The sequence below is a fragment of the Salvia splendens genome, chromosome 6, assembly GCF_004379255.2.
Source record: "Salvia splendens isolate huo1 chromosome 6, SspV2, whole genome shotgun sequence".
NCBI lineage: Eukaryota > Viridiplantae > Streptophyta > Magnoliopsida > Lamiales > Lamiaceae > Salvia > Salvia splendens.
In genome coordinates, this window is record NC_056037.1 from 38,356,633 (window position 1) to 38,377,294 (window position 20,662).

Here is a 20,662-nt window from a genome sequence, read left to right on the forward strand (position 1 = left end):
AGCCCCACACTGTTGGCAATCGCCGAGAAAGAAGCCGTGATCCGAGAGGGTTTGCTCATAATTGTAGACAGAGTTAGAGGTCATATACATCTAACATATTTCTATTGCTCTGGGCCATAATCCAAAAATATGGACTACCTATATACTTCACATACTGGGCCTGAACTATATAACTTATAATTGAGCATGGTAATGCCAACTCTAGCAAATATATACTCCCTTCGTCCATAAAAAATAAATCACAGTTATTTATGGTATGTTTTCTAGAAAATAATAACCCTACCCATCATTTTATTTACCACTCATGCCATTAAACACTATTAATAATATGGACATCACATTCCATTAACACTACTTCTCTCTTACTTTACAAATTCTACATTAAAACCCGTATCATACACAAAGTGATCTATTTTTTTGGACGGAGGGAGTAGTATTTAATTCAAAGTCATACTAGTATAAATTATAAAGTATGCCTTTACTTAATTTAGCTCAACACAGGGTAAAGCGCCTGGGATTGCTTCAGTTGTAAGACTAATGTCTTGGGCAAGATCAAAGATGTGACATTTAATATCGAAAACGAGCACCATGTGACTGTGAGATCCTATGCGGAGTTATGAATTAATAATCATGTGATGATGCAATTAATAAGCCTCAAATCAATCGGATTCTGGACGGTACACAAATATTTGTCATAATCCATAAATTATATGACTAGCAAATTGTGTGAATCGAATTATTTTTGTTTAACTTCATAATCCATAAATATAAAAAATTATTTCTAACTTATTAAATTCATATTTATTTTTATGGTGTCGAGAATTATCAATCAAATCGTAATTGGAAATTTCCATTAAAATATCTAGTAATGAAAAATATCCAATCACAAGCCAACAAAGCAGCCGCGAGTCATGGACCCCACGCCTATGCTCCGGGCACGTGATTAATCTCCAAAGCCCTTTATTTTTGGTATACCTCTCTCATGTTGCCACGTGTCCCCCTTTCTCATGATAATAATATTATTATCAGTTACGTATTAGCAACGTTCTTCCTTTTACTAAATCTCGCCACTTTCCAATTTCCATTTTCCATTTTCCATTTTCAGTCATCGCTTCACTCTCTTCTCCGTAGATTTCATTCCGTCTGCTTCAGGTGAAGTTTGATTGCTGAATTGCTGTTGTTGGTTGCAATGTTGCGCTTTTTTGTTGTCAAACTGTGTAATTTCGAATTTGTTGTACTGCAGTATTTTGCACTTGAAACGATGATGATTCTGTTGAGTAGTTTATTTGATTGCGCACGAACTGTTTGTCTAAATGATTGACCTATTTTGTAATGAATCGTTAGTTCATTCCATGATCTGTGTGGAGTTAAGAGCTTTTGTATCGCATTAATGCCTAATGGTGTTCAAATTTAGTGGTGTGATGTTTGTTTCGTAACTCGTTGCGGCAATGCTCGCTCACCAATAGTGATTTAAGAGTTTGTATCTTTGTTTTGCTACCAATAGTTTTTGTGTGTGTATATGATTGTGTTTATACTCGTATATCCGTATACCATGGTGGTCAGTGATAATGATTCGGCACTTTGTTTCTTTTTTTGACAGCATAAATATTGAGGTTGAAGTTGTGATTTTTGGAGTTAATCATACGATTGAGAAAACATGAGCAACACGATTGGGAATAACTTGCTGCATCAGAGTTTGCTTTCTCCGACGGTTTTAGAGCATCAGAGTAGAAGCAATACTTCTACCTCGGTTAGGGGGAATACCTTTCTCCAGCCTCAAGCATATTCACTAACACACCGAACTCCTATATCTACCGACTTCTGGGGTAGAAGGGTCTCACTGCAGAAAAATAGGTTACAGATGGGAAAAATGTATACTATTTTAAGATCCGTGAAGGCTGTCTTGGCTGCTGATCCATCTTCTATGGTAACATTGCAAAATTCTTGATGAAAATTTAACATTATTAGTTTCTATGTGCATGTTTCACTGTTTCTTCTAGTGTATTGCATATATTCAAAGGTGGTAGAGAAAGATTGACAAAACGGTAATAAACACACAGAATCATGTTGTTTACTAACTTCCTTTAGCTATGTCCACGGACTGAAGAGAGGATTATATTATTGATCACAGATTTGATCTAGACGAATATCTTATTGGAACCCTTCAATTTGATTAATATGGGGTTTTCTCCTCATCTGATGATTTACTAGTATATTTTCTTCACTTGGTAATGGTCATTTCTGTTTTCCGAAGTCTCTTGTTTCTAAAGCTGTAAGAATTGGAAAGAACACCCTCATTTGTACTGCAAGGCTTCATTTGTGGCAATACCATGGCTAGTTTTTTTAAAGATATTTCCCTACTCCTGTTGTGAATGCATTGTCTTCACTGTTTTTATTCTCTAGCAGCAGATGGAGAAATTCAGACTCGACGAGAAGGTTGAATTACAGGTATAGTGATCTTTATTTTTAGGATGCAAACTATATCCCACTGTGCATATAGGATGACACTTGGATGAAACGTGCAAGCCAATCTATTGACGTTAGAATATTGGATGTAAATAAACAGGTTGATGTTGGGCTTCCGACATCTGGTTCTGGTTCAGTGGTAAATATTCAAGTTACAAGCAGCAGTGACAGCATACTTTTACACTGGGGAGCGATAAAAAAACGACAAGAGTAAGTGCGATTGAAGTATATAAGTATTCATATACTGTAAAATGGGATCTTGTTTTGAGTTTAAATATTTCTTGTCTCTTGGTTGGTCAGTACATGGAGTCTTCCACGATGTCGTCCAGTTGGAACTATGGTGTACAAAAACAAAGCACTTAGGAGTCCTTTTGTGAAAGTAAGCTCAGAATGCCACTTGAACTAAATGTGTCTTATGAGTTGTTATACTAAGCAGAACTGCATCATTTCTGGTTGATGACATGTTTTTCATGTGATGTATCTTCTTAGTCTGGTGCTAATGCTTCACTGAGCATAGAGATTGATGATCCTGCAATAGAAGCTCTAGAGTTTCTGATATATGACGAAGCCCAGAATAAATGGTAGAGTGATGCTCAATTATTTAATTTAGAGCATATGTATCGAACCGTGTCTTTAGCGTTGTATTTCTTATGCTCTCAGGTATAAGTACAATGGTGGCAATTTTCATGTTAATTTGCCAAAGAAAGAATTTACAACTCCAAACATTTCGGTGCCTGAGGATCTTGTTCAAATCCAAGCTTATTTGAGGTGGGAGAGGAAAGGGAAGCAGATGTATACCCCAGAACAAGAGAAGGTTTGTGATTGTTCATTGCTTTAGCTTCAGTTGAAGAATACTGTAGCTACCTTATAATGATGCCCCATTACTCCTTTCGGTTTACAACAATTCTATAATCTATATGTTTCTTTTTCTGATTTCACACACAACACTGAGTTCTGCCCTATGATTCTCTACAATGATGAAGAAAATTTAATGTTTTATGTGAATTAATTATTTAAATCACTAGATACAAGATCTAGAAATATACTCTAATCAATATGTTCAAACTGTTAAATATATTCTACTACTTGATTGTCTAATCCATTGCATGTCTTTTGGTTTAGTTACAGTTTATGATCCTTTGTAAGTGCTAGTTGATATTGTGTTTCATACAAATATTGGTCGTATCCCTGTTTGATTTTGTTCTTGCTCATATTTTCATGTTCATTAAATAGGAGGAATATGAGGCAGCTCGAATGGAGCTATTGGAAGAAGTAGCTAGGGGTGCTTCCGTACAGGACCTTAGAGAAAAGTTAACAAGTAAAAATGCTGCAAGTGAAAGTAAAGAGCAATTTGTTTCTGAATCAAAGAACAATATACCTGATAAGGAAAAAGACAACAACAGGAAAAATATACAATCCAAGGTTCCCAAGAAACAGGCTCAAAAAACTAATTTCTCCAATGAAAAAGTTCAGCGCAAGAAAAGGGACATAATGTCGCTTCTCACTAAGTTTACACCAGAGTCCATCAAAGAAAATATCTCCCCTTCTCCAGAAGTTTTATCTCCTATTAAACAGTTCTCTATGGATAAGGAAGTTCATATCGATGGCCCTATAATGAACAAGAAAATTTATAAGCTTGGTGATAAGGAACTCTTGGTATGTCTACAACATCCTATCTCATCTCCATTACAAAAGTTATAAAAATTGAGCATATGTTTTATAAAATTCATTTTCTTCTGAAGGTACTTGTAGCAAAGTCCTCAGGCAAGACAAAAGTCTACCTTGCTACAGATCTTCCAGATCCTGTTACTCTCCACTGGGCTTTGTCCAAAAACGCTGGAGAATGGACAGTACGTCGAAAAACCTATTCATAGTTATTAACTCTTCCAATGTGTATGTTAGTGGAGAAACTAAGTACTACTATATACTACTTAATTTTCATTTTTTAGTTAGTAATTTCTTAGTATTATTCAGTTGATAATGGCTGATTATGTTCCAGGCACCTCCCTCAACTATGATGCCCCCTGATTCAGTTTCTGTAGATAAGGCTGCCCAAACGAATTTCACAACCAGTTCTGTCAATAATCAGTCACACAAGGTACGGAGATGAACTTTTGTATGTTTCTCATTTGCCTTGATGCCATAACACTAATATCAACTCAATGAGCTTAAGGAAATAACTTCTTCCTAGACTACTCTTTCAGATTCAATCATTGGAAATAGCAGTTGAAGGTGAAAACTTTGTGGGGATGCCATTTGTTCTTTTGTGTGGTGGAAACTGGATAAAAAACAGCGGATCCGACTTTTATGTTGAGTTCAAAACTAGGCCTGCGAAAGTTAAAAAGGTATGAATAACCTTTCTTGATTTTCATTGTATATCTGTCTCCGTATAACATTGACTATTCCAAATGTTTATTTTGTGGCAAAAGGATGCAGGAAATGGGGAGGGAACATCAAAGTTTTTGTTAGATAAAATAGCAGAGTTGGAAAGTGAAGCCCAGAAGTCATTTATGCATAGGTGATAAATCTACTTGCATCTCTAAACTCATGATGAGATTTCTTACTAGCAATTTCATTCTTCATTTCCCTTATATCCGAGCTTCTATTGATATTTGAATTAATTTTTTATTGATATTTGAATTAATTTTTTTGGCTTAGCGGGGATGATACAGTATGTGGTGTGTAGCATGTAAATCCTACCGATACTAAAATTCCTGCTTTGAATTTAATATTATTATGACAACTTTGATTCGTGGAAGTCTTGGGCTTTGACTTGTCAACTGGAGCTATGCAAACTGACTAATATAAAAACTCTTCAAAAACTGTTTCTTTAATTTTGCATCTATACTTTAAATTTGCCTCGTTTTTTTAAAAAAAAAATAAAAAAAATTCTAGAACTTTTCTTAGTTCTTTAACTATGTCAAGTTTCCACTTCAAATTTAAAACATCACTTGTACATTCAAGATACAGGACAGACGTTGTATTGTAGCCTTTTGTTCTTGAGGAAAAATGGAAAATAAATTATAAGTGGAGATTCCACTCAATGTACCTTATGCATATTAGTATTAGGATATAATTTACTATGTTACTTGTGTTAACACATGATGTTTCCTACAGATTTAATATTGCAGCAGACTTGATGGAACAAGCGACTAGTGCAGGTGAAGTAGGTCTTGCCGGCATTCTTGTGTGGATGAGATATATGGCAACAAGACAACTCATTTGGAACAAAAATTACAACGTAAAACCACGGTATGATTCCTAAAACGCAGCTGCAATTGTTTTTATGGGTGGGTTTCTCGTTCATGGAAATCTGGGTCCCCTCCTTTCTGTGGTCCTTGGATAGGGTATCCTATGAATTTCCCAAGCTCTTAGGCCCTTCTTGGTATGATGGAATGGAATGGGATTATTCCTATTTTCATTATACTCATGTTCTTGGCACGATGGAATGCGGGAGGGAATGGAATGAAAATGTAAAGGAAATGCAAAAAAAATGTCATTTCATTTTTATCTTCATTCCATTCCATCATATCAAGAAGGGCCTTAGTTTCTGAACGTATTTGGTTCTGGGTCATTTGCTCTTTTGAGGAAGTCGAATGAAAGAGCCTCCACAATGGATAGTGGGGGATATGTTCTCCACACGTCTGTTTTTCTTCTAACTCTTGTCATTTTTCAGTTTAATTGGAATATAAATTCTTGTCTTGGTGCAGAGAGATAAGTAAAGCTCAAGACAGACTAACGGATTTGCTCCAGAATGTCTACAAAAGTTATCCTCAGTATCGTGAAATCCTACGCATGATTATGGCAACTGTCGGTCGTGGAGGTGAAGGGGATGTGGGGCAACGAATTAGGGACGAAATATTAGTCATTCAGGTAGTTTTCATAAGCATGCCCTTACCCACTAATTTTCTTTTGGTGGATATATGCATTTGATAATGCTTTATAAGTTATTATTTAACTGCAGAGAAAGAATGATTGCAAAGGGGGACTGATGGAAGAATGGCATCAAAAGCTTCATAATAACACTAGTCCTGATGATGTTGTAATCTGTCAGGTATTCAGGATATATAAGTAGACAATCATTTGGCTGATCAAAATACACACACTCATGTGCATGTATAGAAGTTTCAACTAATAGTTTTACTCACATGCTCCTTATCACAGGCATTGATGGACTATATCAAGAGTGATTTTGACATTATTGTTTATTGGAAAACCTTAAATGATAATGGAATTACAAAAGAGCGCCTCCTTAGTTACGACCGTGCAATACGCTCTGAACCTAAGTTTAGGGGGGATCAAAAGGATGGACTTCTGCGTGATCTTGGACATTACATGCGAACATTGAAGGTTAGAGATTTTGTCACATCTGCATGACCTTATAACTGCTTCTTTGTATGTGTCTGAGTCATTCAAAGTGAATACATGCAAGTATAAAACTCAAATTGCTTAAACCTTTTCATTCCACTTAAAAAGACTTGGTAAGTTTAGTTCATTTCTTAGCAGTATTGTAACAACTCCTTAACTTCCAAAATTCTACTGTACTGCTGTGCAGGCAGTTCATTCAGGTGCAGATCTTGAGGCTGCCATCGCAAATTGCTTGGGATACAAAGATGAGGTAATTCCATCATGGTAATTCATTATCAGCTAATGTCATTCCTCCTGCATTTCTTCTAAGTTGTAATTGATGCACATCAGGGACAAGGTTTCATGGTTGGAGTGCAGATAAATCCTGTCGAAGGCTTGCCAGCAGGATTTCCGGTAGTTCCATTTTTTCAATATGTAACGATCCTTAGCATAGCGAAATTCTGAAACGTTTTGCCAAATATTTCTAATTATGATAACAGGAATTACTCCAATTTGTTATGAACCACATTGAAGATAGAAATGTTGAAGCCCTGCTTGAGGTATACCCAGTTATGATGATAATTCCCCTTTCAATCTTGGAGAAACAATAATTTGACGACCCTTTTACTGCATTCATGGTAATTATGCTTTTCCACTCAGGGATTGCTTGAGGCTCGTCAGGAGCTTAGATCATTGCTTTCCCAGTCTAATAGCCGCTTAAAGGATATTTTATTCCTGGATATTGCCCTAGACTCTGCAGTTAGAACGGCTGTAGAACGTGGATATGAGGAGCTAAATAATGCTAGCCCTGAGGTATCATATAAACTTTATTATTGGTCTTCAATAATCCCTTTTCATGCAAACTCCCTCTTCTTTATTATAATTTGACTTGAGTTGCAACACTTAATGCAAATTCTGCAGAAAATTATGTACTTCATTTCCCTTGTTGCTGAGAACCTAGCACTTTCCATGAGTGATAATGAAGATCTCCTTTATTGCTTAAAGGTGAGGAGCAATGGAACAAAAGTGCCAGTTGTTTTTTCGTACTTTATATTTATGATCCAATTTTTCTTCATAAGCATCATATTTGGGTCCTTATAAACACATGTACATGAATTTGGAGCTTTTTAGTTAATATTGCCCGTGGAACTTTCAGAAGCCCCATACCTTTTGTCCTTATGGTTCGCATCTTCAATGTTGGATCTTTCTTTGTTAATGCATTTTCTAGTTGATGGGAGATTTTGTTAAATTTTGCTGATCTTTTTCTTGTTGATGGGGGATTTTGTTAATTTTGCTGATTTTAATTTTCTTCTCATAATAAGGGGTGGAATTTAAGCCGGAGCATGTTCAAGAGCAGGGATGAGCACTGGGCATTGTTTGCCAAATCAGTTCTTGACAGAACTCGGCTTTCACTTGCAAGCAAGGCCGAGGCATACCATCAATTACTGCAACCATCGGCAGAGTATCTTGGCACACTGCTTGGGGTGGATCAGGGGGCTGTACGTATACATTGACACTTGTGTAGTCCTTTTGGTGCCTACCCAATTACAACTCATAACTAACATTGTAAATATTTCATGCAGGTTGATATATTTACTGAAGAAATAATTCGGGCTGGTTCAGCAGCTTCACTGTCCTCCCTTCTCAACCGACTTGATCCAGTTCTTCGACAAACTGCTAATCTAGGAAGGTCATCAAATTTAGTAGCTCACCAGAACATAAACTTTATAAATCTGCATCTATCCAGTTACAATCATTTTCTCAAGAACTTTTAAACCAGGGTGACCCTGTAACCTGTTTACTAAGTCAGACGAGGAATGCCATTTCTGACATCTGTTGAAAATGTACAATTATAGTTGTTGAATTAGAATTAGTAGCTTACTAACGTGTATCCCATATTCTGCTACAGTTGGCAGGTCATCAGTCCAGTTGAAGTTGTTGGATACGTCGTTGTAGTTGATCAATTGCTTTCTGTTCAGAATAAGTCTTACTCAACACCTACTATATTGGTTGCAAAATCTGTTAAAGGAGAGGAAGAAATTCCTGATGGTGCTGTAGCAGTACTGACACCTGACATGCCTGATGTTCTGTCGCATGTTTCTGTTCGAGCCAGGAACAGTAAGGTTGTATTTCTGTTGCTGTTTAGTTGTTCAGTGCGATATTTGGCTCACAATGTCCCTCTGTAGCTCCACCATGAGTTCTCTTCTTTTTCGTAGGTTTGTTTTGCCACTTGCTTTGATCCCAATATATTGACTGACATCGAGGCACGTGAAGGAAAGTTGTTGAGCTTAAAACCTACATCTGCAGATGTGGTATACAGGTAATTCAGGATAATCCAAGTTTACTGTTCATGTTCATTAACATCACAGATGTCAGGGACACTTGAGTTATCTTTTGCTTCTTTTCTTTCTTCACATTTGCAAATAATCTTAGACCCAGAAAACTTGCACTTTATGATTTTGTGAAGACCGAAGTTGATGCCTTCTTAATTTTACGTCTTTACTGTAGTGAGATGAAAGATGATGGGCTAGTAAGTTCCGCTAACTCAAATGAAGCTTCATCTACTCCTTCTTTGTCGTTGGAGAGAAAGCAATTCTCTGGAAGATATGCAATCTCATCTGAGGAATTTACAAATGAACTGGTCAGCCTTTTACATTTACTTCATTATTTCATGTTCTCAATCTATTTAAAGTTCTAGGAGAATTATTATGCCCATTGAATAATCAGCTATAAACTAAACTTATACAAAATGCATGATTTGAATTTGTCCAGGTTGGGGCCAAATCACGCAATATCGCACACCTAAAAGGGAAAGTTCCATCATGGGTTAACATTCCAACTTCTGTTGCTTTACCATTTGGTACTTTCGAAGCAGTCCTTTCAGATAATTTAAATCAGGTTATACTCTTTGGTAGATGCACCCTTGCATGCATCTCCATTTTGTACACATTGCCCATCATCTTATACTTTAAATTCATTTATCTGTATGTCTGGGGTTGCAATTGTTCCCATTTTCTACATTGTGGCTTGAATTTCTCTTAGGAATAGTTTTTCTGTAGAGATTTATTTAGTCAAGAGAAAAATTAGTATTTCTTTTATAGGGTCTCTTTTGACACTTACTGGAATTTAAATTTCTTCAACGAACTATGATCTTACAAGTTGAAAGTGTTTCGGTGCACTTTAGATGGTAAAAGCTTCGGCGGCATTTACTCTAATAGCTTTGTGGATTAAATCCTGTGAAGAATGATTGGCACTACTATGGTATATCCCCTTTTAGTTCAGGGCACATGGGGGGTATACATCTGTGTAGCAGAGTTTCTTATGAACTGAAATCCCTGACGACGACACATTTGATAATGTGAACATAACTGCTTAACAATCTCTTGATTTTTTTTATCTGGAACTCTGCAGGTTGTGGTAGAAAAATTGCTAGTCCAGAAAAAAAAGTTATACGAGGGACAGTCCAGTTTCCTTGGTGAGTTACGGAACACAGTGTTGGAACTTTCAGCACCACCACAGCTGGTAAGTCCCCTTTTAGTGCCACCACTTTTTGCTGACTAGGCATTTTCCCATTTCTTAAATTGAGCAGATTTACACTTTTCTTTCCAATAGTTTCCATACATAATTTGCCTTATATGTTGATGGTCACGCCTCAAGAGTAGATTATAACTAACATATTAAGTTACAACATGAGACTAAGATGAAGAGTATAGCCCGAAATTGGCAGTGTTGAGAAAGTGAATCACTTCAGATGCCCCATAGTTTACTTGAGAAACCTTGTCTCAGATTAAAGAGCTCAAGGAGAAGATGCAAAGTTCTGGTATGCCGTGGCCCGGGGATGAAGGTGCAGAGAGATGGGAACAAGCATGGATGGCCATAAAGAAGGTAAGCCTAGAGATAGGCATCCATACTTGCATGTTTTATGGAAACGTTGCCATCTTTTGATGGTCATTGATTAAAGAACAACTGATCTTTACATCAGCCAAATGTTTAATTTTCTGCATTTCTAGGTATGGGCCTCAAAGTGGAATGAGAGGGCATACTTCAGTACAAGAAAAGTGAAGCTTGATCATGACTGTCTTTGCATGGCTGTCCTAGTTCAAGAAATAATAAGTGCTGATTACGCATTTGTTATCCATACTACTAACCCATCTTCTGGGGATTCATCAGAAATATATGCTGAGGTAATAATATATGCTGTACTTTGTTTATACTTTATGAACTGTTAAAAAGTTTTGATTAGCGTGGCAAGGGATACTTTGTAAACACACAAGAAATATCAACGTACATGAGAGACACCATAGCTGAATAATTATAAAAGAAGGGATTCAATTACTAGATTGCCTCCTGCCTCCCACACCCTCAGTAAGGCCACAATTATCTCCTCCACCCCCTCCTCCACCCCCAACAAATGCATTCTCCTTATATTTGCATTTGAAAGTAAACTTTTACTGATCAAAGAATTATGTGTCAAAAAGCACGGGCACACTCAGGAGTGGCAAGTCTAGTACACCCCAATCTATGTCTATAACCTCAGGTGACAAGCTAGACACGAAACTGGTATATCATCACCTACCTAAAATCAAAATCTATAGTTAAACTAAACAACCTATATCTTTTCATATATAATTTTTCTGTGCTGGTCCATTTCTTGGGGTTTAGCTCCAACTTAAAGAATGAGGAAATAAGAAGGTTTTTCGTGCCTGTTGAAGATCTCCAGACTCATGTAGCTGTGTGGCATTTAATTATCTAATAAGGGTTATCACCTTCCTATGCATTTCTCATGAATAGGTTGTCAAGGGGCTTGGGGAGACACTGGTGGGGGCTTATCCAGGTCGTGCACTGAGCTTTATTTGCAAGAAAAATGACCTCAAATCTCCTCAGGTAAGTTATGAAACTGAGGAGGCTTGCAGCACATCTGGATGTGTCATGTCCTTTCGACATTAACACATATGTTCCTATTGACTGCTGATAAGTTTGTCCTTATGCTTTATCCTTCCAGATATTGGGTTACCCCAGCAAACCTATTGGCCTTTTTATTAGAAGATCTATAATTTTCCGGTCAGATTCTAATGGCGAAGATCTAGAAGGTTATGCTGGTGCTGGGCTTTATGACAGGTAAAGTTGTATGAAAGATGCTCTTCTCTAATGTCACAGAATCTTTGGAATATAACCAAGCCTTGAACTTGATGGTGATTCTTGCAGTGTCCCAATGGACGAAGAGGATCAAGTGGTGCTTGATTACTCGTCTGATGCATTAATGGTTGATGGCGACTTTCGTCATTCAATTCTCTCTAGCATAGCTATTGCAGGAAATGCCATAGAGGAACTCTATGGATCCCCCCAAGATATTGAAGGCGTTGTCAAGGATGGAAAAATATACGTAGTCCAAACAAGACCACAGATGTGATCACATTTCCTGGATTCCAACTGTTTTCGGGGATGGAAACGACCTAGTACATTAAAAAAAGACCCGCAACGAGCAACATCTACTATAATGGCAATGAAGAATCAGGTAGCGGTAGTTTATATCAACTGTCAATATATACGTATGCAACAGGTAGTTCATATTCAAGTTATTCTGCATTCTAAACGTTGTATCAATAATACATACACTCTATTTATAATAATGATAATAATAAGCATTTTATCATTGACAGTGTATAAATGTTTCATTTTTTCTGGTGAAATACCTCTACTTGCATCAGCATCGTGCTGGGTTTACTGATTTAGTGTGATGGTCGTTTGTAATCTACTTAATTTGGAAATATCTATTTCAGTTTGTATTTATGTTTAAACAATTTAGCTGACACACTACGACTACGTTGTGCAAGCATGCATTAACTAAAACTGACATAATTATTATGTCAACTACGTATCTTAATTACATGTTTGTACATTTGGAATTGGCAGTGGTGATCTAGATTGAACACCTGGATAGGAAAAAAAGTAGAGAATGAACTGCGGTATCTTCTTAGATAGGCTAATTAATTTCTTGTGTAAATCATGTAATCTAGAGAGAGATTGTTCTCATCTGCCACTGAAAACTCCACTGAAAATTTTGCTGCCCCCTCCAAGTGATGCCTCCCATTCAATTGATGACATTCTGATTCGAGCTAATGCTACGACAACCTCGCGCATCTCTGGCCTGTCTACTGCCTCTTCACTTAGACACCATTCTGCAATTTCAGCCATCTGCACCCACCATTTTCTTATACCATCACTCATCGAGTATATATACTTCATTTTCTATATACGCTACCTACCTACCTTGTATACGTCTTCTCCAGGATAATTGTCTTTCACATTTCCATCTACCATTACTTGCAACGCCGAAGCTGCATCTTCTTCATTGAACATATTTTTTACCTGATCACTATAAATAAGTCTTTTTTTAACTGCTCTACTTACTTTTATTCAACAATATATATGCATCATAATTAAACTTACTACTGTGATCAAGGACTTCATCTTATTTGGCTCTTGGTTGTCCCGGATGAGTGCACGTTTCCCGGTTATAAGCTCTGCAAGAACTACTCCAAATGCAAACACATTTGTCTTAGTAGTCACTTGCATCTCTTTCACAGACCTGCAAGAAATCATTTACTTTGATATGCTGCTAATCAGCTAATGTAATGATGATTCACCACAATTGGACTTACTCAGGTGGAAGGTATCCTGACGTCCCAACAAGCCGGGTTGCTATAAATTCATCTTCATTGCTTCTACCAACAAGCTTTGCTAAACCAAAATCTGCAACCTGCAGATATTCTGAATCATGATTGCTCCAAAAATCAATGTCAGATGATCAATTGTAACTAGGTACTCCACATACCTTTGCTCTAAGCCCTTCATCTAGCAGGATATTGGTAGTTTTTATATCGCGATGCACATATTGAGATTTTGTGTGGTCATTGGATGCACTCTATACCCCTTGCAGCATCAAGTGCGATCTGGGTTCTTGCACTCCACGAGAGAGGCTGATGACCTATGATATAAGCATTTCTTTTCAGTTTATACGCACAAAGAAAGTCTAGTGTTAATATGGCTTTTCTAGTTTTGAATACCTTTCAATGGATCATGAAGATGGTAACCAAGAGAGCCATTCGGGATATACACATAAACCAAGTAGAGGTTGTCATCACCAGTGGCATAACCCATCAGCTCCACCTATATTCTTGATAAATTGTTATGGCCTCTCAATGTTACAGTAATTCTCAGGTGATGGAAAATTTCTCTTACCACATCATTGTGTGTTATTTTGCACAACACTTTGATCTCAGCAAGGAATTCCTTGGAGTTGTTGGACCTCATTTTCTTGATTGCAACTTCCTGATTCATGTCAATGATAGTAGTGACTAGTCAAGATTCTTGATGAATATTTGGGGGACTAAATAGTACTACTACCTTCTCTCCGATCACATCGTGGTATACACTTCCATATCCCCCCCGCCCAATTATTCTAGTCTCTTCAAAGTCACCTGTGGCCTCTGCAATCTCCTCAATACTTGTATTCAACCTCAATCTAAGCCATAAATAAGTACATTAAACGTAATGTCATTTTAAGTCCAAACGCATTTGTGCCTAACTTTTACTATATAGTGTAACACCAGTGCTATGCACGGTTTTTAATATTCATTTAAAATTTTGAATAATTAAGCAATATCTACATTTAATTTCTCATTTTCCATTTTTCTAATACCCATTTATTGAAGAATACACTTTAAAATTTTAAAATATTAAGCAACATCTAAATTAATTTCTCTAACACTATGTTACATACACGTGCAAGTTAATAAAACATAAAATAATATGAACACTTTGATATATTAAACAATACTACATATAAAAATCATATTAATCATAATTATTAGTTGAAATAAAAATATTTGCTGATAAATAAATTTCTACATAAAATTAAAATACTCTGCAAAGTAATCTCTTATAATTTCAAATGATTATTGCTATAATGAGTTTATGAAAAATAGTAAAATTCCAATATTTACAAATCTTTATCACCGTAATTATCATGTAATGTCATTATGCATTTATTTAAATATTACAAATTTAAGTTTTAATAGTACACAATTAACATGAAAATTGTCAATAAATTATTATTTTTTATATTAAAGAACACTATTTAGAATAGAAATAGAAAATAAAAGAAAAGTTAAATTCATGAGATAAAGAAATCCTTTCAACTTTCTAATTTATTAGTACTCCTTATCTTCGTATCGAAGATGACCCACTTTCTTTTGATTTGTCCCAATTAAGATAACTGATTACTAAAAAGAAAACACATTTTTTCTACTTTATTTTCTTTCTTACTTTATTCTCTCCACTTCACATACAAAATAAATTTACATAAATTTTCGTGCCGTCCAAGAAACGGATTATCTTCCTTAGGACGGAAGGAGAAGTATTTTTGTTTAAACACTTTTTTATATATATGTCTCATACATTGTTGATTAAAAAACTAAAAGAAGAAACGACGTACTTCTTAAGCACAACAAATTAATTGGGCGTCAAAGCATTAGTTGGGCTTTGAATATTGGTTTTTAACTCAACCATGTTAAGATAAATACTATACAACCCAATAAATATTATACAAACCAAATTTAATTTTCACCGCCACATTTTTATCAGCCGCTGCGCTGCTTCTTCATCCCTCGCACTCTCTTCTCAAATTCTCTAATTCCCATCACTCGTCGGATCTTCGCTAATGATGCATCTTCTTCTTCTTGACAGCGTGGAGTCACCCAGTAGACCGCTGTTTCGCCCGGTCTGACTCGATTCTCGGTGAGAAATCTCAATACCTGGATAAAGTTCTTTTCTGTGTTGAGCTTTGCTTTTCCATAATTTTCACATATATATAGAAGATTCTAAGTTGTAACTGTACATATGATAATTTTATGCATTCCACAAACTTTGGTGGAGTATAAAATTATTTCAATTTTTAGCATATGAACAACCTTCATCCGTTTCACATAGCCCAATTTTTAGCAACTCAATGCTTTGAGTACCTTATATGACTCTAAGCCTATTCTTATTCCATGAGAGTCATTTTTAAGACATTCAATCAAGTTTATTTTAAGGCATTCAAATTGTTACTATTATGAATTTAGCAGTTATTCTGCACAAGCATATTTGCATTGCATATGTTCTTATCTGTTCATCTATCTCTATCTTTCTTTAAATGCTCTTCTTTGGAAACTTGCGTGGATTCATATCCGTACAACACCCTTCTAATTAGTTATGTTTGAAAAGCTTAAATCTTTGGCTCCAGTCATGTAATATAAGAAACAGCTGCATTGTGAAGGCTCTTGCGATTCGTTGCTTGGGCGTTTTTTCTTGAAAATATTGCATTACGGATCCGCAGCTAAAATTCTCTATATGAGGTTTGAGCAAATTTTACAGCTGTTATAACTTCTGTAGTTCAGTCATCTGTAACTAATATTCATTCGTGTGGTGCACCTAAAGTTTGCTGCGATTATTGGCTTTTGCTAAGAAGATCTAATATAGAGATTGTGCTTCAAGGCTGATGTGTATATATCGTTTGAGTGTTGAAAATTGTTCTTGTTTTTGTTTTCAGGAATCATATGTTAATAATGACATAATTGTAATTATTTCAGATCAATCGCATCTGTATGCTGAAATATCATTAAAGGATGTATGCTTCATGATATAATTTGTAATCAAGCAAGCGAGTTTGGTTATCCTAAGATCTTTAACATGTCGGGATCATATTGTGAGGGCATGCAGTTTGTTCCATATGAGATAATACTTGGGTTGTTAAATATATCTAGCATTACAAGTACATAAATTGTGTTTCAGGTGGTCCTTGTCATTTCCACTGATATAGTACCAATTTTCAAGAATGACTGATGGTTCCAAAGATAGAATGGCCATTTCAAATACTTATGGTAAATAACTGCAGTGTGATAGTCTAGCACTAAGAAGGTTTTGATACTCATCTTAGTATGCTGATTTTGAAATTTAATATGGTTTTTAGTGGCAGATATTGAATTGACTCAGTTTCAAAATTTCTGAGATATTATTGGTGTAACTTTGCACTCATATTGAAATCATGTACTCCCTCCGTCCCAACTGAGTTGATTCATTTTTTTTGGCAAAAAGCAAACATCTAATCCCTCTTACTCTATCCCCTCTCCTACTTTACTCTCTCTTATCTCTCCTACATTATTCTCACTCCTATTTTATTAACCCATTTAACACAATTTCTTAATCTCCGTGCACAAAAGAAATGCCTCAACTTAGTTGGGATGGAGGGAGTATTATAATCTAGCTATAAACTTCTGTTTGACATCTATGTTGCTGAATATGATATGAAGATGTATCTCTGTCTCGTTTGCTAAATATTTACAATCAGTTCTTGTCTACTTAATTATCCACAACATCAACATCTTGATTTGAATAACATATTTTTGTTTCCTGGGCATGCTCTGATCAGCAAGCAATTTTTAATTTGGATTTTAACTTGATGCAAGTGGCATTATAATGTTTCACCAGCCTCCACTACTGTGTTTTATGCTTTCCTCTAAATCTTGGTTCATCATTATGTTTTTTGTCTTTCATGTGCTGTAGGCTGCTTCACGAGATTTTGTGCTAGATTGTCATTGTTAATAGATGAACTGGAATGCTGTGATACAGCATGGGGTATTTATTTCGTCTGTGGAGAGCTTAGTGGAGCATTCTCGAAATCTCACTTTTCTCTATGATTCTATTAATTTTTTACTGTGCAACATATGTCTTACAAAGTGAGTGCTGGAGAACTTATGTTAACCAAATTGCAGAAGTGGTACTGCGTACACTTAGTCTCTAACATGCTCTGTTTTGTGATATAGGCTTGTGGAGACGAAAGTACTGGCAGCTTTTTCATTGACTTCTGGAGTTGCACTTTCTGAGGAATAAGTTCTTGAAGACTATCTGGACTTTCTGAGGTTTCTGCTTCAAGCTTCACTTCTTCACGAGGTTCCTTCTTCAAGCTTCTCCTTCGTTACCGTATTTCTCTTCCCTTGTATATATTCGTAGCTCCTCCCACCCTCAATGTTTGTATTCACACTCCCGAAGCTCCACAAACATCTCCATTCATCTAACTCGATTGTCGATTCGCTATCGAGTTACCTTACCAAACACATTGACTCTTTCCTTACTACCGATTACTTGGACCAGAAGACCCTTCTATCTGCCCATGCTGCTATCATAACAACCGGTAACGCACACAATAAATTTATCGCATCAAAGCTGATAGCATATTATGCGTCCCTCAAACAGTCCCATAATTCAACCAAAGTATTTGATTCCCTCACTTTTACAGACCACTTTCTTTGGAACTCCATCATCAAAGCCCATTTTTCTAATGGGGACCATGTGCAAGCCATTAACTTCTTCTCCAAGATGAGGTTTGCTGGCATTTTGCCTACACAATTTACCATACCAATGGTTGTTTCTGCTTGTGCTGAACTTCAATCGCTTTCTATTGGCATGAAATTTCATGGATTAATCTCAAAATTGAATCTTTTCGATGGAAACTCTGCTGTTGGTGCTTCATTCGTGTATATGTATTCGAAATGTGGAACTATGGACTATGCATCTCTTATGTTTGATGAAACTACTGTTAAAGATGTGGTTGTTTGGACTGCACTTGTGATAGGGCACGTGCAGAATGGCGAGAGTGAGAAAGGTTTTCACTGTCTTTGTGAGATGCATAGAACTGGTGGCAATAGTGAGAAGCTGAATTTCCGAACATTAGAAGGGGGTTTCCAAGCTTGTGGAAACTTGTGTGCTTTGGTTGAAGGTAGGTGCTTGCATGTGCTGGCTCTAAAATCAGGAATTGTATCCTCAAATGTGGTTCAGTCTGCCATTTTGTCAATGTATTCCAAGTGTGGTAGTGTTGAGGATGCACGTATGTCTTTTTCTGAAGTTGTAGATAAGGATCTATTATCATGGACATCAGTCATGGGTGTCTTTTCAAGGTTGGGGTGCATTGTTGAATGCTTTGATATATTTTTGAGGATGCAAGCTACTGGTTTACATCCTGATGGAATGGCAATTAGTTGTTTGGTTTCTGGTTTTGCTAATTCATTGAGAGTCTCTGAAGGAAAGGCACTCCATAGTTTTATTATAAGGAGGAATTATATGATTGATGAGAAGGTACACATTTCGTTATTGTCAATGTACTGTAAGTTTGGCCTCGTGGATCTTGCTGAGAAGATTTTTATTCAATGCCGCGATCAGGTAAAAGATTCTTGGAGTCTAATGGTGTCTAGCTATGAAAAGGTAGGATTAGATAAGAAATGTATAATGCTCTTTGGACAAATGCAACATCAAGGGATTAAACCTGATATATCCAGTCTATTATCAGTAATTTCTTCCTGCTCAAGATTGGGAGCCATCTGTTTTGCTCGTTCTATACATTGCTGTATGATGAAAACAATGATGCTTGAGAAGGTCACAATTGTTAATTCACTGATAAACATGTATGGGAAATGTAGTAAGTTGAATGAAGCAGAAAGGTTACTCAATCACACATCACATGACATTACTACATGGAACTCTCTTATCTCATCTTACATTGACAATGGTAATTGTCTCAAGGCTATAGCTCTTTTCGATGTAATGATTACGAGAGGCTTAAAGCCTAACAAAGCAACACTAGCTGTTTTGTTGTCTGCTTGTGCTCAGATTGCATCTCTTGAAAAGGGGAAAAAAGTTCATGATTATATCATAGAAGCTGGATTTGGCTGTGAAGTTTCTGTTGCTACATCGTTGGTTGATATGTATGCCAAATGTGGACAAATTGATATGGCAAAAGAAATTTTTAACTCACTAAGTGATAGGGATATCATATGTTGGAATGTAATGATTTTCTGTTATGGTATGCATGGATATGGAAAATCTGCAGTTGAGATGTTCCAACGAATGAAAGAATCTGATGTTAGACCAAATGACCTAACATTTCTAGCAGTACTCTCTGCATGTGTTCATGCTGGATTAGTTGATGAGGGCAAGTCAATCTTCCACAAAATGAAGGAATATTCTATTGCACCCACACTAAAGCACTATGCATGTATGGTGGATCTTTATGGGCGATCTGGTTATCTGGATGAGGCCGAGGCTCTTGTTTTATCGATGCCGTTTACCCCTGATGGGGGCATATGGGGTTCTCTGCTAAATTCTTGTAAATTACATAATAATGTTGCAATGGGTATGAAGATAGCAAACCATGCTATTGAAGCTGACCCAGAAAATGATGGGTATTACATATTGGTCTCAGACTTTTATGGCTCTATGGGCATGTGGGAAGATGTAGGGCAAGTGAGGAAAAAGATGAAGGATAGAGGGGTAAGAAAAACTGTGGGTTGGAGTGCTGCATAAACCGGCAGAATGACCACAACATGTGGTCTGTCAAGTAATCGGACCATAAAGATATTAGAATATCAAGAAACGAATTAAAGTCTCTCTTTTACATTTTATTTGTAAATGGCAGCCAGCTGTGCTTTGGTTGGATTAAGGAAGGTAATAAGATACACATTTGAATTCCTAACTTCACTTCTGGTAGCTGAAGCATGATGCTCATGCTAACTCTATATATTGAGTGGTGTCCTCTCTTTTGACTTAAATTAGCTAATTCCTTTCTCATTAAGATATTACTTTGTTATGCAGTGATCAGGACAACATTTTTTATGTTGATTGGTGCATCATTTTTCCTTGCAAAGGATGTACCTGTCGTGAAAAGAGTTCCAGAGAAGGTGATGAGGTCAATGGATAAACCACTATATAACATGACTGTTCCTCGAGAATCAGTACATGACTACTAAGTACTATC

The 20,662-nt window shown here is 36.4% G+C and overlaps 2 protein-coding genes and 1 pseudogene across 6 annotated transcripts; 2 read left to right on the forward strand and 1 right to left on the reverse strand.

Moving 5' to 3' along the window:
* The first annotated feature begins 1,003 nt into the window (after nt 1–1,003).
* LOC121807794 (alpha-glucan water dikinase, chloroplastic-like) lies at nt 1,004–12,466 on the forward strand. Of its 2 annotated transcripts, none has more exons than XM_042208109.1 (33): nt 1,004–1,152; nt 1,601–1,927; nt 2,404–2,448; nt 2,567–2,676; nt 2,767–2,845; nt 2,956–3,047; nt 3,127–3,280; nt 3,700–4,122; nt 4,209–4,316; nt 4,466–4,564; nt 4,671–4,811; nt 4,896–4,984; nt 5,584–5,718; nt 6,177–6,339; nt 6,431–6,520; nt 6,631–6,816; nt 7,022–7,084; nt 7,165–7,227; nt 7,314–7,373; nt 7,474–7,626; nt 7,735–7,818; nt 8,136–8,312; nt 8,397–8,503; nt 8,723–8,936; nt 9,030–9,133; nt 9,322–9,454; nt 9,586–9,711; nt 10,225–10,335; nt 10,600–10,698; nt 10,824–10,997; nt 11,605–11,697; nt 11,816–11,931; nt 12,019–12,466. In XM_042208109.1, the coding sequence occupies exons 2-33, from the start codon at nt 1,658–1,660 to the stop codon at nt 12,221–12,223; spliced, it is 4,266 nt and encodes a 1,421-aa protein (XP_042064043.1). In that variant the 5' UTR covers nt 1,004–1,152; nt 1,601–1,657; the 3' UTR covers nt 12,224–12,466. The 2 variants fall into 2 exon arrangements, with proteins under 2 accessions (XP_042064043.1, XP_042064044.1); XM_042208110.1 differs by having other exon boundaries at nt 2,407–2,448.
* A 377-nt stretch (nt 12,467–12,843) lies between these two features.
* LOC121809235 lies at nt 12,844–15,670 on the reverse strand (annotated as a pseudogene).
* On the forward strand, nt 15,455–20,641 carry LOC121808408 (pentatricopeptide repeat-containing protein At4g39952, mitochondrial-like). 4 transcript variants are annotated; one of them, XM_042208886.1, is made up of 5 exons: nt 15,455–15,612; nt 16,648–16,736; nt 17,419–17,591; nt 17,679–20,352; nt 20,500–20,641. In XM_042208886.1, exon 4 carries the CDS (start codon nt 17,881–17,883, stop codon nt 20,209–20,211), a length of 2,331 nt encoding a protein of 776 aa, XP_042064820.1. In that variant the 5' UTR covers nt 15,455–15,612; nt 16,648–16,736; nt 17,419–17,591; nt 17,679–17,880; the 3' UTR covers nt 20,212–20,352; nt 20,500–20,641. The 4 variants fall into 4 exon arrangements, with proteins under 4 accessions (XP_042064820.1, XP_042064823.1, XP_042064822.1 ...); XM_042208889.1 differs by lacking the exon at nt 17,419–17,591; XM_042208888.1 differs by lacking the exon at nt 16,648–16,736.
* Nucleotides 20,642–20,662: the final 21 nt, after the last annotated feature.